The 17,596-nt window shown below is 42.5% G+C and overlaps 1 protein-coding gene across 1 annotated transcript in view; it reads right to left on the reverse strand.

Annotated features, from left to right (window-relative positions):
- The window catches only part of LOC105192086 (receptor-type guanylate cyclase Gyc76C), a 187,916-nt gene that overhangs the window by 2,790 nt on the left and 167,530 nt on the right, over window positions 1–17,596 (reverse strand). Inside the window, exons 5-18 of the mRNA XM_019845515.2 lie at window positions 5,696–6,002; window positions 5,079–5,225; window positions 4,582–4,775; window positions 4,321–4,480; window positions 3,887–4,041; window positions 3,443–3,727; window positions 1,961–2,221; window positions 1,669–1,740; window positions 1,417–1,585; window positions 1,099–1,245; window positions 639–996; window positions 424–547; window positions 238–336; window positions 9–153 (exon numbers count right to left, since the gene is read on the reverse strand). Coding sequence (XP_019701074.2) covers window positions 9–153; window positions 238–336; window positions 424–547; window positions 639–996; window positions 1,099–1,245; window positions 1,417–1,585; window positions 1,669–1,740; window positions 1,961–2,221; window positions 3,443–3,727; window positions 3,887–4,041; window positions 4,321–4,480; window positions 4,582–4,775; window positions 5,079–5,225; window positions 5,696–6,002 — 2,623 coding nt within the window. The remainder of the gene's footprint in view (window positions 1–8; window positions 154–237; window positions 337–423; window positions 548–638; window positions 997–1,098; window positions 1,246–1,416; window positions 1,586–1,668; window positions 1,741–1,960; window positions 2,222–3,442; window positions 3,728–3,886; window positions 4,042–4,320; window positions 4,481–4,581; window positions 4,776–5,078; window positions 5,226–5,695; window positions 6,003–17,596) is intronic.

A 17,596-nucleotide genomic window follows, 5' to 3' on the forward strand; every position in this document is an offset into this window, starting at 1 on the left:
TATCTCACCCGTATGAATGCCGATGCGCAGCTTGAGGGTTTCGTGAGGTCGATGAGCTATTGTGTGCTGTTTAACAGCGTTAAGTAATTCCAACGACATCGACGCTATCTCGCCGGCATGCCTGTCACCGTTTTTTATCGGAAGACCGGAGACCTGAGCGCACACAATGCTACGTATTAAGGTGCGATTCCATCGCGTGATTAATTAACTAATTATCGCACAAGAAAGGCTACTTACGACCATGTAGGCGTCTCCGATCGTTTCTACTTTATATACGTCGTATCCTTTGATTATACGATCGAACAAGGTATACAGATCATTCAAGAAATTTACAACCTGCCGGCACGATTTATTAAGTCACCGTGGATAACGAATATGATTTTCGTCCTACCAATACAGATAGAATGCAAAAGAAGTAAATACCTCAAACGGTGTGCTCTCCGCCGACATCGCCGTGAAGCCGACGATATCGCTGAAGTATATAGTGACCAGATCAAAAGCCTCGGGCTCTACTCCGATACCGTTCGTTAGACGATTCGCGACGGGCCTGGAAACAAAACGTAGACTCATATCTCATGAGCGCTCGCGTCCACGCTAGACTCCGCTAGACTGTTGTCGACGAAGGTAAACCAACTCACTTAGGTAACATTCTATGCAGCAGGTCCTCCGTTTTCTGTTTCTCCTCGAAAAGAAGGCGCGTACGCTCACTGACTAGATCTTCGAGGTTGTTCGCGTATGTCTCCATCATGTGCATCATTTGGTCCATTATGTTTTGATTCGTTCCAGCCTTCATCGCCATTAACCGACTCCTTATCACCTTGAAGTCTGGCCTGAGGTTCGGATCTTCGTCCCAGCAGTCCGTAATAGTGTTCACCACGTATTCGGCGCAGTCCGCTTTAGACTTGGTGAGCACGTCTATATCAGGTCTGAACGGCAGTTTCTTCTTGTCTTCTTCTTTTTCTTTTGGGTTGTAGTTCTTTACTCGTTCGATAATGTCTGCCGATGTATCAAATGATCACGTTTACTTCGTTGATGGCCCTTCACTATCGGTCGCGACGAACGACGGTCGTTATCGGCCTCGTGAATTGTGATAGTTACCTTTGGGGTCCATAGTTATACCGTACGGTCCTTTTCGCCCGATCATTTCAAAAAGAATAATAGCGAAAGAGTAAACGTCTCCCTTCTGCGTGCCCCTAATCGCGTTATTTGGTTCTCTCAATAGCTCGGGAGCCTTCCAAAGCAAGTCTGAAAAAGAAGGTAAGATAAAGATCTACGAAACTCTGAAGGTAAACGAATACGAGGCAAAAAATACAGACTAATAAGAGTTGTGTCGTTAGATTTTTCGTGAAATAATAACTAAAACGACATATATCAGCTTAATTGTATAGAAAAGTAAAAGATAAAAGATTCGCGTACTTTGATAATACTGATGTTCACCGATGCTGCCGGATTCGGCGCAGTGACGCATATCATGAAGACCGAAATCAGAAACTTGGAGTACCCAACGTGAAGTTACAACACAATTGGAAGACTTCAGATTACCATGACAGACTAGTACAGGTGAATCATGAATGTACAGCATACCCTGTTCAGGTAGAAGTCATTTCTAAAATCACCTTACAATATTGTGGTATCTCTTTCACTTCTTTTGCTTTAAAAAAAACTCACCTTAATGAGATCGTGAACTAACGACGTAATGAACATATTATCTAACTTGATATCTTCGTTTTCGATAATGTCCTGAAAAAACAAAAAGTGTGACATATAAAGTATTCATAATGAGCACATTTAATTTTTTCTCTCTTATAATGGCTTTGATTTTCAGAGAAACGAGAAGGTACTAAGCACTACAGAATACATAGTTTTTACTTATGCTTGCTAACATATATTGTTCTTTCATACAATATGCTATATTACGGATAATAGTAGAACATCACCGTGATTACGTTACGACACGTACATAAAGACTTCCTTTGGCACAATACTCGGTAAGTAACAATATCCTCATCGGTTCCACGCAAGCTCCGATGAAAGAGTTGAGATTATCATGTCTAATTTCACGGAGGATGCGCAATTCCTTCATGTCATCCCGTGAAATGTCTTTTTTCTTCGAGAACTTCAGCTCCTTTATTCGCACCACTACACCGCGGTAATGGCCAGTCTGCGCGAACACCTGACCGCCGCATTTTGACTCGTAGGACATTGCACTAACTAAACTTAACTGCAATGAAAAAGTAAGTTTAGGACTTTACGTATTATCTGGGGCTCTTTTTCTTGGTAACGCTATAGATATGCTTTTCCAATTCTCATGCTGAAACGTTTTACGTTACGTAGAAGAGAAAATCGAAGTTTGAAATTAGAAAAGCCTTAGCGCTTGCCATACGTTCAAAATAAGACTCACACAAACGCAGATTATTGCAAAGTCAATAAAACGCACTGTGCTAACGCGCAAGATTGGGAGTTACTTTGTAAAAGTATCTAATTACAGTTGCAGTTTTTTTCACTGAAAAAACTGTATTTAGTTACAGTTTCAAAAATAACATGTTACAGTTATAGTTATTTAGAAGATAACGAGTCGTTACTTTTCAGTTACTTTTTTACAATAATAGTGCCATTATTTTGAATTTCGTAATTGTATAAATTCCTTCAATTTTCAATACAAAAGTAGTTTGTTGATTATTATATTCCTCGAGTATTGTATATAACTTTTACAAATTAAATTCATTCATTTAAATAAGCAATTCATATTTATTCTTTAAGACTATTAATAATAACTGAGCAGGAAAATGCCGAGTTGTTCTCGTTTCCAAGTTTTTGCCGTAACTCGAATATTTCTCCATATGCTGGCCATGGCATTTTACAATTCTTCTCCGAAAATTGAGATGTTTTATCCATTGAACTTTTTATATAACTGAACGCATGCATTGAACCATGCAGAGCACTTCACGCTGAACGCAGGTTATGTTAATAAATAAGGACTGGCGACGCGCGACGGAAATATCCAATAGGCGTACAATTTTTTTTAAAGAAATACAGATTGCGTTCGGAAAGGAGACTATCAGCATCATTTTATCCTTGTTTTACATTTAATAAAGGATAAAAATAGATAACGCAATAGCACGTTTTCCAAATGCAGCCAGGATAACTGAATTGGATATCAAGCATCGCGTTATCATGCTGGTGCATGGCCAGAAACTTAAATTTGAAATATATAAAGTAACTATTAAAGTATTAAATTAAGTACTAGTTTAGTACAATTTTTACCATTTATAATTAAATTAGTTACTAGTTATCAAACAAATGTAATTAAGTTACAATTATAGATAAAAAAACTGAACGAAGTTCCGTTAAGTTATAGTTACCAAAAAAAAAAGGACTATAACTTGTAACTTTGTTACAAGTAACGAGTTACTTTCCAATCTTGTTAACGCGTTACTCTCACCTTACTAGGGGAGGACATCATGTTGTCCAGATGCGGACTGTGTATCTCGCTCAAGTCAATCCTCCAGAGCAATCCCTCTATCTCCTGCTCTATCTTCCACTTCCGATAAATGCTGATAGTGATCGCCGTAGCACATATCACCAAAACACCCAGCACACCAGCGGCGATGATGCTGTGGTGATGCGTGTCTTTCTTCGGACAGTGCTCGTTGAAAAAACCGCAACCGGGCTCGGCCTCTGGCTTGTTCTTACCAGGCCAATCCATGGCTCCTGATGGCCTGTACACCTGAATTATGCAATCGTGTCGTGTCTTTATTACTCGGCGCCATCGCAGCATGTTCGAGTTCGTTTTACGCTTAGATGATTTAAATGTGGATTACGATTTTTCGCACTTAAGACCCGCCGTGAAAAAAACTCTCTGGAATGCTACAAACAACTCACTCACTAGAGTTTCACCCTGCTGGAACTGGCCCACAGGCTTCATCTGGTAGTCGCAGGTAAAGTTGTTGAGCTGAAAAGGCTCTTTCTTCAGAGCGAGCACCGAAAAGTTACCCTCCGAGTCGCCGAATTGGTCCAACTTGATGATCGCGCCGCTCACACCTACAAATGCAAGAGAGCATGTTGTTTTATACCTCCTCTGAGAAGAACGTGATCTTCTTCAGCCGGTTCAGCTTGAAGAAGAAGCGAAATGTCTGCAACGTTCAGGCGAAAACGGAGTCTTCGGATCTCTACTTCAGAGTCACATCGATCGGCGATATTTAGATTGGAATCGGCCTCTTGTCGTTTATCATTGCCGCGTCAAGTGGCGAAGATCGTACGAACTACTTGAGACATTAATCTTATCGATACAAATTACATCTGTTATAGATTATAACATACTTTGATATGTATGATTCTTGATAATCGTCTCGATTATCCGAGAACCGTTGCCGGCGATCTCCATTAACGTTTGATTCGGTTGATCCCGTAGCAGCTGGTCCAGGGCCCTCGCGTACAGCAGGACAGAATCGTACAGATAGGCCGCGTGAATAGATACGTACTGGAACGTAAATGAAGCATGTAACGAGAATCACGACGCGGTTCGTACGAGCGGGTTCGTCGCGGGAAAGAGAGCCGGCAGCGTGTGCCGAAAAATAATACCTTCTCGAACTTTTTCAGGAGCTCAGGAGTCATGAAGTTGAACGGCTTCTTCGAATTGTATTCGCGCACCTTCTTCGTGAACACCTCGTAAACCTGTGTCGGCGGCGACGATACGACCACCATCAGCGAGCGTGCCTTCTGCAGAAAGTTCTTTGGCTCGAGGCAATTTTTCAGGATACTGAAGTGCTCCGGTTCTGCCGACAGGAAGTTGCGAATTATCACGAGCGAATGCAACGATCATCTTGGCAAGTTAGAAATTGCAGCGTGAAAAGAATTCGGGTCAATTCGCACGCATGAATATATGTTCAGTGATGTACTCATCTTCAGACATCAATTTAGACTTGAATTTACTAAGATACTGACTACGTAATTAAACTATAAATAGCGCGACATTACGATACATGTAGTTCTACTGGTCACTCATGTTTGTTATCCAAGATATAAATATCACACTTGATAAGAAGCCTCTCTCTCTCTCTCGTTCCAGATCTACTCACTCCACAAATATTTCTGTGCCTCACGCGGCGAATACGTCATCATGTCCACGTGGATCACCATGTACTCCCCGTTGTCCAGCAGCTTTTGGTTTTGCATCGAATTCATCATATCTATCAGTGACATTGCCGTACCCAGGAAGATGTAAACTGAAGTAATAAGCGTCAACACATTTCGGATTGAATGGAGCGAATGGATTCACCGCAATGCACCTGCTTCTTCTCTCTCTTCATGCAAGCCAAGTTTATCTACCTCCTCTCTTTTCTTTAATAATACTCGACGTGTATGTAAGAACGCAAGCGAGCGAAAGCCTACCGTATCTACACGCGAGTCATTGCGAGTAAGTGCGCTTGTTGTGCAGCTAAGTCGAGAGCAGAACGCAGAGCGGAGAAACGCGAGCAAAGCGCTGCACCCGGGTTCGAAATCGACGAGATCAATGCCGGATCCCAAGAAACGGTCGCCGCGAGTCGCCGATTTCCTCTCGCGAAGACTCGTCGCGAAGATCAGCGAGTCCGTCGATCAGATTGATTGACCTATCGACCGACTGACCGACGAACCGATAATCGCGGCGGCCGTCTCTCGCGAGAGCCGACGCAAACGTAAAGAAATGTGGACTGACTGCGGGTCATATTTTTCGTCTCCTGTATTAGTTGGAACCATACGGGGACTTCGCAGCAGGCCATCCTCTCCTCGCAACACGTATGCCGGTCCTCGACGATCCTGTAGTGGTTGACGGTGAGGTTGTTCTCGTGCGCCTGGTATTCCAGCGAACGGGCGACCGTCGACCAGGCCCTCTCGGCCACGATCGTGAATTTGTTCCATCCGTAGTGCAGCAGCAGGGCGATCACCGACTTGGTCACCTGCGTATCTGGCGGCTCGGTCCTCGCGAAGGTGTTCACATTCGAGGCCTTGTAGTCCGAGCATTTCTGTAACAAGCAATCGTCACTTCGTACACACGCTGGCGATGCGTTGCTCAACAAACTCTCTTCTGCCCCCCCCTCCTCCTCCCCCGCTGCTCCTCCTCCTCGCGAAAATTTCCAATCGCCGCAGCAATTCTTCCTCTCTCCTCTCGCCCCGACAACGCGTGAGCGAACCTTATTTTTAATCGACCCACTTCGTCGCCGGCCCCGCCATGAAGTAATCGTTTAATTCATCGAACCGCAAGCCGGGATTCATTTAGCGTCGCGTGCGACGAAATTCAGTTCGCCACGTCCGGTCTTCGTCCTTTCACCGGACTCATCTGTCCGGCCAACAACACTTCTATCCGACTAGATTTTTTGGTCAGGTACGCCTAATATTGATAAGGACCTGATAGGGCGAATGAAGGGTAATCCTAATTAAGTCAGCCCTTATAAAGTTCTGATGACAATTGAGTAAGGAAGACCTTTATAAGGTTATAATGATTGGGTTCATATTAGGATCTTAATATATCAACCTAGTATATGATATAATAAGGTTTAGCTGATCGAGTCTGTGTCGGGATTCTTACTCATTGTACCTAATATGACTTCAAGTTTTCATTATCCAGTTTTAACAAAAACCACTTGTAGTTTATTGTACATGTATATAATGTGAATAACAATATGAATACGGAAAAAAAAAGAAAAACATAATAAAGATTCAATAAGGTAACTTAATAAGGTAACTTAATAAGGACTTAACTATGAATTCTTAATAAGGTCCTAATATCTACGCTGCGTTACATGACTTACTAGGACTCGATAGTATTATCTTATCGGGACCTGATGTCCATACAGAGATTAACCTAATCAGGACCATGAGATAAATTTCTAGTCGAGTACGTGCGATCGCGTCGGGGTGTCCAAAAGCGTGATCTTAATCGACGCTCGTCGATCATGACCACTCGCGCATAGTACGTGGATGTTTTTCTATCCGAGAGACTGACCCGCATATTCCAGGTACGCGATATCGCTCGACACAATGCCAATTAGGCAGCCACGTGCAATTTTACCGATCGCGCGCGCAGACGGCGTGTCGTTGCATCCGCTTATCGTCGTCCTGCGCGGCCCCGGCGATTTCTTTCGGCGTAACCGTAACGTGGGAGGAGACCGCGAGTCCGCCCTTTCCTTGAAAGTAAACGAGCGCACGCGTGTACGTAAAACGCGTGCGTGGTGTGCAGCACGCACGAGCCGGGCCCGCTGCTGGCGCAATGAAAACAAGCGTAGCCGCGGAGCAAGAGGAAGGACGACGATGACGACGACGAGAAGGTAGTGGAGGAGGAAGAAGACCGTCGCGATAGGAGAAAAGGGACGAGAAGAGCAGGACGAGGAGACCGAGAGCAGAGGAGTCAAGGAGCAAACGAGAGAAGGCAGAGGTAGAAGGGGGGAGGGGGAGGGGGGAGGGAGGGAGAGAGAGAGAGAGAGAGAGAGAGGCCCAGAAACGGAGATGCACCAGGAGTAATGCAGCAAAGTGGGCTGCGTCGGGTGCCATGGTGTGTGGCGCGGTTAAATATAAACCCGTGGCTGCACGAAGGAGGGCAGGAGAGAGAAGTGGAATGAACGGAGCGACTCTCTTCTCCTCTCTTCACCTTTCTCGGCGCGCGAGCACACATACACGAGGAGATGCGCGCGGAGCAGCTGAAATGTGACATACGCTCCTCATTAACATATAAATTAAACGTGACAGTCGGTCCTTCTTTAACCATAGCGACCACCGCCGCCGCCGCCGCCGCCGCCGTTGATCCTTTTCATTCTTCTCGGCTAACACCGCCACCGTCGCCAGTCGTCTTTGTTTATCTTTATCAGGGAATTCGGGATGCAGTGCGCGGTGACCTCGGCGCTTCGATCCGCAAGTGTCGTTTTTCTTTCGTCTATTTTTGCTTGATGAAAGCGCGACAAGACCCCAATAGCCCTTGGCCGACTTCGGAAACGCGCGGATGTCGGCCGAATCGTCGAATCCGGGACCCAGGAGGAAGTTGTCGAAAACAAACACGTGGCGACGAGAATCTATCAGGTGTAGGGGAAGTTCGGGCGAAAAGAAACACCGTAAATAATTTTGTCATTTTCTGTTACAAATAGTTGGCAATGTAGTGAATTTTCATGCTTTTCACGCATATGAGAGTGTATGGACGAAGGCTCAAGGTTTTACAAGGTAAATAATATTTTATTTATATTAAATTATATAATTTCGTGATTTAAAAACATTCAATTTCCATATTTCCAAACTTAATTTATATTTTAACTATTGCTCTCAGTGGAAGAATAATTCATACTTCAACAGATTTATTATATATCTGAATCTTGCCTGATTAGGTTAAATTGAGATTACGGATTCTTTTATTCGATGAATTTCGCAACATTGTATCGAGTGACTTCGAGCAAAAAGAACCGGGCAAAAGGAACCTGATGCCTTTTGCCCTGTACTAACAGAATAATGTAAAATAAGTTAATTTCTTCATTGCAGATTGTTTTTAATTATAAAAGAAAAACAGACCACGTCTTGGTCAGAGGAGTAGATGAGAAGAAGAGCCTTGGAATATCTATAAATAACAACAATTTGAAAATAAGAGAAGCATCAAGAAAGTATAATATTCTTTATCCCACTCTGAGAAGACATGTCTAGGACAGCGGAAAAAACTTTTGGTTCTAAGAAACAAGTTTTTGACGATGGAATGGAAAAGGATATAGTGCAATATATAAAAGATATGGACCTTCGATTTTACGACTTAACTAAATTTGATTTATGCACTCTTTTGCTACTTTTGTGCATTTGGTGGGATGCGAAAGATTATGTGGACCAATGAATCATAACGAATGGTGTTTTAGAAAGTTCAATACCAACCTTAAAAAACAAAACGGTGGGAAAATATTTCAATCTAAAATAATAACAGAGGGCTGAAGAAAAAATAAAACTTGCATACATCTAATAGTACGTTTGTCGGGAATTTTTAGGTGTCGCATAATAATAAATGGCGTTTTAGAAAATTCAATATCAACCTTAAAAAAACACAAAACGGCGGGAAAATATTTCAATCTAAAATAATTACATTAGAAGGCTGAAGAAAAAGACAAACTTTCACATACGTCTAATATTACGTTTGCCGAGAATTTTTAGGTGTCGCATAATGAATGGCGTTTTAGAAAGTTCAATACTAACCTTAAGAAGACCCAAAACGACGGGAAAATATTTCGATCTAAAATAATTACGTTACAGGACTGAAAAAAGTCTTTTGCATACACCTAATACTACGTTCGTCGAGAATTTTTAAGTGTCGTATATCGCTATTAGAGAACGCATCCACGCGATATCGCGCGCGCTCGCTTATTTTCGCTTGGGACGCGAATATTCCTTCCCCGCGTTTCTACGTTTTATTTGTTCCCGAGGAATTTCACACCGGCGCAACGATCTCCGTGTCCCTAATTTGCCAATCGCTCGTTGAAAGATTGCTGCAACAAGTGCAGCGCGCGTACATTGCGGATGTAGTGATCCAATCCTCGCGATGAGATAAGATTTAATGTCGCTAAAATCTGCTTAGATTGTTCACGCGAGCTATCACGTGGACAAAAAAAAGGGGGGGAAAGTTCGGAACAAAATTCCACATTCGATGCTCGCTCTTCGTTTCGCCAGTCCGCCTCTCTTCGACAATTTCCATACTCAGGACGAAGCGCTTGTTTTTCAGTCGACCGTCGCGCCCGATAGTATGACATATCATAAAAAAATTAGCTTACGCAGAAACTCACGTGCCGCGATATGAGTTACTCACTTAGGAGGAAGAAGAGGAGGAGGAGGAGGAGAAGGAGGACGAGAAAAGGAGGAGAGGCTAGTGGCCAGTTTTCCTACTAATAACTTCGTCCATCGGTAGGAGAAACCACATAATCGTAAGGTTCTGACGCGCGTGTGTGTGTGTGTGTGTGTGTGTTTGCTGGCCGAGAGTCGGCAATAAAAAAGGAGCGGAACAGATGAAAGAGAGGCGAAGAAACAGAGATTACTACGTTTACACAGCGATGTTAATCCGGTTTTGTAACAACCGTAGTTAGAGCAAGCTCTGCCATTTAATTGGAGTATAGATATTTTTAGATCTAAAAGAATACACACCAATCGGACGCGAGAAATCACTGACTACGTTGTTGTTGTTATTAACTCGGATTAAAGATGCCATGTAAACAGTCATTGACGGCAGAGAGGAACGGTTCACAGGTTTGTTTGTTTATCGGAGACTGGATCCTGGCTTTTTCCCCTGTCGCGTGCAGCTGATAAGTCCCCGGCAGACGAAACTAACTGGACTCGATGCTGCTCGGCTCGGTTGGCTTGTTTCGTAGACGAGAGACGCGGCTGAGACGCGCGGAGGAGACACGAGGGAGTTCTTCTAATTTTAGCGTCATGATCTTGCACGACTCGTCGCGTGTTCGGCCCAGCCGAATCGGAAAACTGATGTCTCGTTAGAACGAGTTCTCTCTCCCTCCCTCTGTTTCTCTCTCGGGAGGGGGGATCCGTATTCCTCACGCATTTGATCGTCGAGTGCGCTCGATTTCAGATTCTTTCGGTTATCTCTCGTACGGTGGAGACGTTCCGTGGCGAGAGCGTAAGGAGAGAAGCAAGCGAGTGAAGGAGCAACCACCTTGAGCGACGCGATGAGAATACACAAAACGGCGTATTTGACCGGCGCACTCTCTCGGTTTGGAAATCACATTTTCAGATCGCGCGCGCGCGCACGCGCTGGCGCATTCTCCGTTAACCCTTTAAATCCTGACGGTACTTATTAGCAGCGATTAGTGATTTAGTTTTGAAGATTTCGCAAGAGGTGGCACTAATGTCAGTTTTGTCAAAAACATTGCAATCACAGTTATTGTTTCTTAATACTTTAATATTAATCCATGGTGTTTAGCAATTTACTGAGAACAACAAATGCAGTAAAAATCGTGCTAACATCATCTTAAAAATAGAGCTTCCTAAACAGCATTTTCGACATGCGTCGCTTTTTGCTTTTTAATTAGAAGAAAACGGTGGTTAAAGGTCATAGAATTCTGATAGAAACTTATGACGATGTTGCCCCATCAATTGAGACATGTGAATATATTGGTTTACACGATTCCAAAGTAGTGATTGCAATGTCGGCAAAGATCGCTTGAGACAACCAAGAAAGCTTGAAAATACAGATTTGCAAGCATTATTGGACGAAAATCCACAACGGCACAATCCACTTCAGAACTTGCCGGAGCATTAAATGTTGATCGTACAACAGTTACTAAACGTTTACATGATATGGGAAAAATTCATAAGAAACGGATTCCACATCAATTACCGGAAGATGCCATTGCGAACCGGTTAAACATTTGCATTTCGTTGATCGTCAGACAACAAATGAAGAATTTTTTGTATCGAATTGTTACTGAGGAAAAAAAATGAATCTACTTCGATAATCCCAAACAAAAAAAATCATGGGTTGATCCAGGTCAACCAGCACATCCACTTCGAGGCACAATATTCACGGTTCAAAGGTATTGCCGCATATTTGGTGAGATCAAGAAGGTGATGGAACTGTGTACTATGAACTGTTAAATCCGATTGAAATTATCACCGCTGATCGTTATCGACAACAATTATACACATTGAAGCGAGCATTGGACCAAAAACGATCACCAATTGCGAGTAAATGACGCAAAGTGATCCTTCTTCACGACAGTGCTCGACCTCATGTTGCATTATCAGTGAAGCAAACGTGTTGAGAGCTGGAATGGGAAGTCTTACCGCACCCCGCGTAATCTCTAGACATTGCTCCATCCAATTATCACTTGTTCCAGTCCTCTGGAGCAACATGCTCTAGAGAATGCACACTTTCATAACTTCGCATAAGTATGAAAATTTGTCGAAAATTAGATGAACTCCAAAGGAGAATCTTTTCATCGTCACAGAATCCATCTTTTGCCAGAAAGATGGGAAAAAGTTGTAGAAAACGAAGGAAAATATTTTGATTCAGGTATTCGTTCATTATCTTGTTTAAATAAATCAATCCTTGAGAAGATTCCTCAAAAGTAAATCACACCCCTAATAAAAGTACCACTCTGTATAAACACCAACTCCAAAGAAGAATCTTTTTATCGTCGCGGAATCCATCTCTTGTCAGGAAGATAGAACCAAGTTGCACAAAAATGAAGGAAAATACTTTGATTGAGGCATTTCTGTTCATTATCTTATTTAAATAAATCAATTCTTGAGAAAAAGAAACTAAAAAACTCTCTTGAGAAAAAAAACTAAAAACTAAATCACACTTCTAATAAAAATACCGCTTTATACAAACATTAATATGAACTATTTTCTGTGTTATTCCTGCCAGTACTTACAAGTGCCACCTTAAAACTTAGTCATTAAATTATCATAAAATTTATTTTCCCATTCCTTATATTTATAAAATGCTAAAAGCTGTCTAACTACAAAATTTAACAAGGCCTTAGGCTAATCAATCCAGAACGTGAAGGATTACAAGTTTTCATCGGACTTCCCCCCCCCCGCCCACGGAATTTGTACCGTTGCGACGACTGCCGCGTGCGCGCACGCGCACAAACACACATTCTCAAAAACTACGCACAACCGCGACGATAAATTGCTTCATTACCTCTTTCCGTAATTACCGCTCTCTTACGTCGCTTCCATCCTGAGTCGAATGATGCGATCTCGCCGGAACCACTCCGTCGAACGTGTCATCTCGCTCCTTCCCCTCGAGGATTATACGAGGTTATTCTACGTCGGTTATTAGGTTGGTGCGAAAGGTCGGTCAGATAGAACGAGAATCAACGAAACGATCCAATCTCGACAGGGTTTCATTGCTCTCGCGGCTAAGACGGTCAACATGACTCGCTAGTTTCCAGACTTCCAACGACGACTTCCTCTTCTTCCCCCTAGCCCCATTAACCCTCTGAGGCATAGTGGTAAGTATACTTACCACCTATTTATTCTCACATTTTCATGAAATATTTCACATTTGAGGGATTCTTGTCGGGTTTTTCGCGTTTTTAGCTTCTTATATGATATGGGAACATATATGAAAGGTTGAAAAGTGTTTTGCATAAGTTCATGTCCATGTATCATAAATAAATAAAGTGTGAAAAATACACATTTTTACAGAAAAAAATCATTTTCCACGAACTATGAGTGAATTTTTTGCTCAATATCAAGATCTGAGGGTTTGTCGGGTCGCTGATTACGAATCTGAGATCCAAATTCTAAAATTTATTTTCCAAAATGGCGGATCATAAAATTTTTATACGATTAGCTGAAATTGTATTTTGGTTAGCTTTCAAGGTCGCCGATTACGAATCCGAGGCCCAAAACTCTTTGTCACCGAAATTATCGCGATTTTTCATATTTGTGGCCGCCATCTTGAATTTGGAAAATCTGATAACGGATTCGTCATCAGCGATCCCGGAAACCCCCGTATATAAATTTTCATGTGATTCGGATTTTCTGAAAAATATATGCCTCAAAGGATCAAACTCCACATCCCCCGCAACCTCCCACGACAGTCGAACAGAAGAGTGTGACGAATTAGCGGCATGACACGCACGCACCCCCTTCCGCTTCGGATTTGTTTATCTCCAACTTTTCGCACAGTGAAAGGCCGCCCGGCTCGGACCCGGCTGGGCAAAACTGACCCGCCGCTCGGAGCGGTTATCCTAGTTCGAGGCGCTCGACGAGGTGGGCTTTGGTCATTGCCGGCTCGATGCGGTGTTATTCTGGGCTCCACTCGGCTATATTTAGACGAGACCACCTTGAGGGAGCTCAAGTCTCGAGAGCTCTCCGTGGCTCGACAACGAGCTGGTTTTCTCTACCGGCCGATTGTGTCTGCTTGTGCAACGGCTGCCGTCGTCGCCGCCGCCGCCGGCGGGCCGGTTCGAAAAACAGCCAGGGAAATCTCTTCTCCTTCGACGGGCGGTCGCACGGCTTCAAAGCCATCCTTCGATCGGCGGCCGCGCGTCTGTCTCTGTTTTTCGCCGCGCGCAGCGAGCAGCCGTTCGCCTGCGGCTTATATTGCGCAATGTGCCGCCTGTCGGTCTCTGCGCGAGTTTGCTTAACCTTTAAACGGCTAATTAGCGGCAATATCGGAGACGAATCCTCCTCCCTTCTTCAGTGCGGGTATATTTACTTATAGCTTGCAGGAAACAAAAGATCCCGATGTCCTTACGTAAGACCGTGAAATGCTCGCGCGTTTCAATCGAGTTAACTCGCTCCTGCGCACCGCGCCGAGTAACGCAGGATCAAGTCGCTGTGAAATTGTATCGAATTCCATATCTCTCACAGGCACACACACACACACACACGCGCGCATACGTGAGACCCTTTCCCAGCGCGGGGAGGAAAAGATCCTTGTCGCGACAGTCCCTGGTTGAGAACTGAACCCTTTCGGTGTGCTTTCGACTTTTTATTCGGGTTATTTCGGCGCACATTATGAATTGTGCTCATCATCGCGATAACTCGTGACTGATAAGTTATCTCTCTCTCTATATAATTTTTGGTATTTTTAAATAATTCTTTCGGGGTTGTATTTTTCAAATACTATATTTGGACGAAAAAATTGGTTCGGATGCGTGCGCTTAAAAGAAGGTATTTTATTTTGACAAAGCAGGGAATTTTTTGAAAAAATTGAACTCCAAGAAATTTCAAATATTCATGATTATTATTACAGTTGCGAGTTACCAACTGCGCTTGCGAGAAGGAACTGTACTCGCTTCGGCGAGAAACATGGTTCTTCGCGGGTTTGAGCTTGTGAGGTTTCTCGGAAGAGCGAGAGAACGCGAGCCGAGGCTACGTTCTCGATTGAATTTCGCGACACGTGAAACACTCGGGAAAAATAATCCCGGATTTGTGTGTCAAAGTCCTTCGATTCGCCGCGGCTCTGCTTGCCGCAGCAACCTCGTCCCGATTCCGCGCGCTTTTCCGCCGCGATCGTAACGCGCGGGACGATTTTTTTAAGCGTTCGCGGCTCGCCGCTTTCGCGTTGTTAAACGCGCAGAGAGCATATTGTGCAACGCCCTCATGCAAAAAACAATCGCGGAAGACCTCATTCGCGGCAGCCAAGTAGCCGCGGCCGGCCAACCGGTCACCTTTACGATCCGTCCGCTGCGATCTGCATCGCTGATTTCGCGCTATGGCAAATAAGAGCGGCTGCCGATTCTTGCAAAACGACCGCTTTAAACGATAATGCGTACTTTTGCGATCTCGACCTCCGCGCTGCACAGCGAACGAGCGCGGTTCGATGTAGGGATGGGCAGTGTTCAAAAGTACATTAACGTTTAAAATATCGATTAATAAAAAAAGAATTGAAATATCATTTTCTAAAAAAAAAGAAAAAAATATCGGCTTACCGATTAATCGATTAAATCTGCAAAGTAAACATTTAAATTGGTTAGCACCAGATTAACTCTTACCGTACACACCTCCGAATAATTTAATATACACAGGGGAAACCCAACGATTAAAACTGCCACCACGCTTATTCTATTGGATATTTTGATTCGAAAAAAATTGACGATGTTTTTGAAACCTTCTAAAATAAGGGCAACAGCTCTTTTTGAATAATTTTAATACGAACACAATGAAAAAAATCCGTAAACAAAAACGAAACGCGAAAAATGACATTAAAAAAAATAAAATAAAAAAAATCATATCTCATATAACTTTTGATATTTTTAAATAATTCCTCCGAGGTTGTATTTTTCAAATACTGTATTTTCAAGAAAGAATTGGTCCGGATGCGTGCGCTTAAAAAAAGGTACTTATTTTGACGAAACAGGGAATTTTTTGAAAAAATCAAACTCCAAAAAATTTCAAATATTCATGATTATTATTGATATAAAAAAGTATTTTTGATGTTTAACAGTTTGTTGGGGTCCACTGGAGCCCAGGTCTGCAGTAAGAGTTAAACACCGCTAGGAATGCGTTCGGAAACATCACTCGGATGCTCTCCTTGCTTACACGTTGGATGCGTTCTTAAATTCGCAACAGGTGTAGCTGGCGTTATTCAATTCTTATTTTTCACTGAATGTTAAACAAGAATGGAATGATGCCCGCAGTATTCTCAGTATTATTAGAAATCCTCTTAAAGGATCTTGCACACTGGACACGACTAGCGACGTATTATGAGCGATATCTAATGAGAGTTCTGTTTTCAGAAGAAAAAGCTTTCATTTCTTCGTCCTAAAACAGAACTCTCATTAAATATCACTTATTGTTCGCCGGTAATCGCGTCAGTGTACGAGACCTTTAACTTGGCATCTCATTTGATATATTTTCCATGTGATGAGAGAACTGATTTTGGGAAGATAAGTGCTCTCATTGAGCCATTCGGCAATGTTCCGAAACTTATCAATAAAAACCGAACAACCCTATTGTCTGTATGACTGAACAATAGTGTAGTAAACTTTAAACCTTAAGAAGTTAACCAATCCCAACTCTTACAAGAATAATTGACTGGTTAGCCAACTTTCTAAGACTCAAAACTTACTATATCTATTGTAAATTCGGATTGTAAAATGTTCAATTTTCAATTTCATTCACCATATCTGAAAGACGATATTAGAAAAATCTTCTGTTTAAAAAAAAAAATAAAATCGGTTGTCAATGTTGAGAAAAAATTAAGAAACATCGATTAATTGAGTAAAAATAAAATCATCTGGAAACATCGATTAATTGAAAACAAACTATCGGTTCTTTCGTTTAATCGATAAAAATCGCCCATCCCTAGTTCGATGCTCTGCCTGTTGGTCGGAGGAACTTAAACCTCTGCTCTTCTCAGGGCCGCCGAATTTGCTCTTCACGAACCGAATCCCGTTTTCCTTCGGACGAAAACGTGCTCGGTTCATTCGATTGAATTGAATTGAATTTTTTCTTTTGTGCATCTCTCCGAATGTAAAGTGGCAAACCACTGATTATATCGTTTCACGATACTGTCAGCAATCAAAACCGCCGAAATAGCCGCGCGTGTATTAACTCTTACTATACACCTAGGGTCCAGTGGACCCCAACAAAATTCAAGTCGAATTTTCGCCAAGAAGCTATTCAAAACTGGAACCTATGGCACCACCCACCTGTTGTTTGAGGTACCTACTATAGCTGGACTCATTGGCGTTGCTCATTCGGCGTTATTTTGCTTTGAGCAGTGCTTCAAAGAACACGATGTCGGAGCGAGGGGTCTATTGGACTCCCTGTGTTTTCAATAAATATTTCCGAATAAATCCCGAATAAATACCTTTTTTTCAAGCGCACGCATCTGAACCAATTTCTTCTTGAAAATATAATATTTGAAGAATACAACCCCGAAGGAATTATTTAAAAATACCAAAAATTAGATGAGACATGATTTTTCATATAAAAAATGTCATTTTTCGCGTTTTTTTTCTTCACGGATTTTTATGATTATGTTCGTATTAAAATTAATATGCAAAAGAAGCTGTTGCTTCTTATTTTAGAAGGTTTCAAAAACATCCTCAATTTTTTTCGAATTAAAGTATCCAATAGAATAAGCGTGGTGGCAGTTTTAATCGTTGGGGTCCAATGGACCCCCTGT

The sequence above is a fragment of the Harpegnathos saltator genome, unplaced genomic scaffold (assembly GCF_003227715.2).
Source record: "Harpegnathos saltator strain DR-91 unplaced genomic scaffold, Hsal_v8.6 scaffold677, whole genome shotgun sequence".
Taxonomy (NCBI): Eukaryota; Metazoa; Arthropoda; class Insecta; order Hymenoptera; family Formicidae; genus Harpegnathos; species Harpegnathos saltator.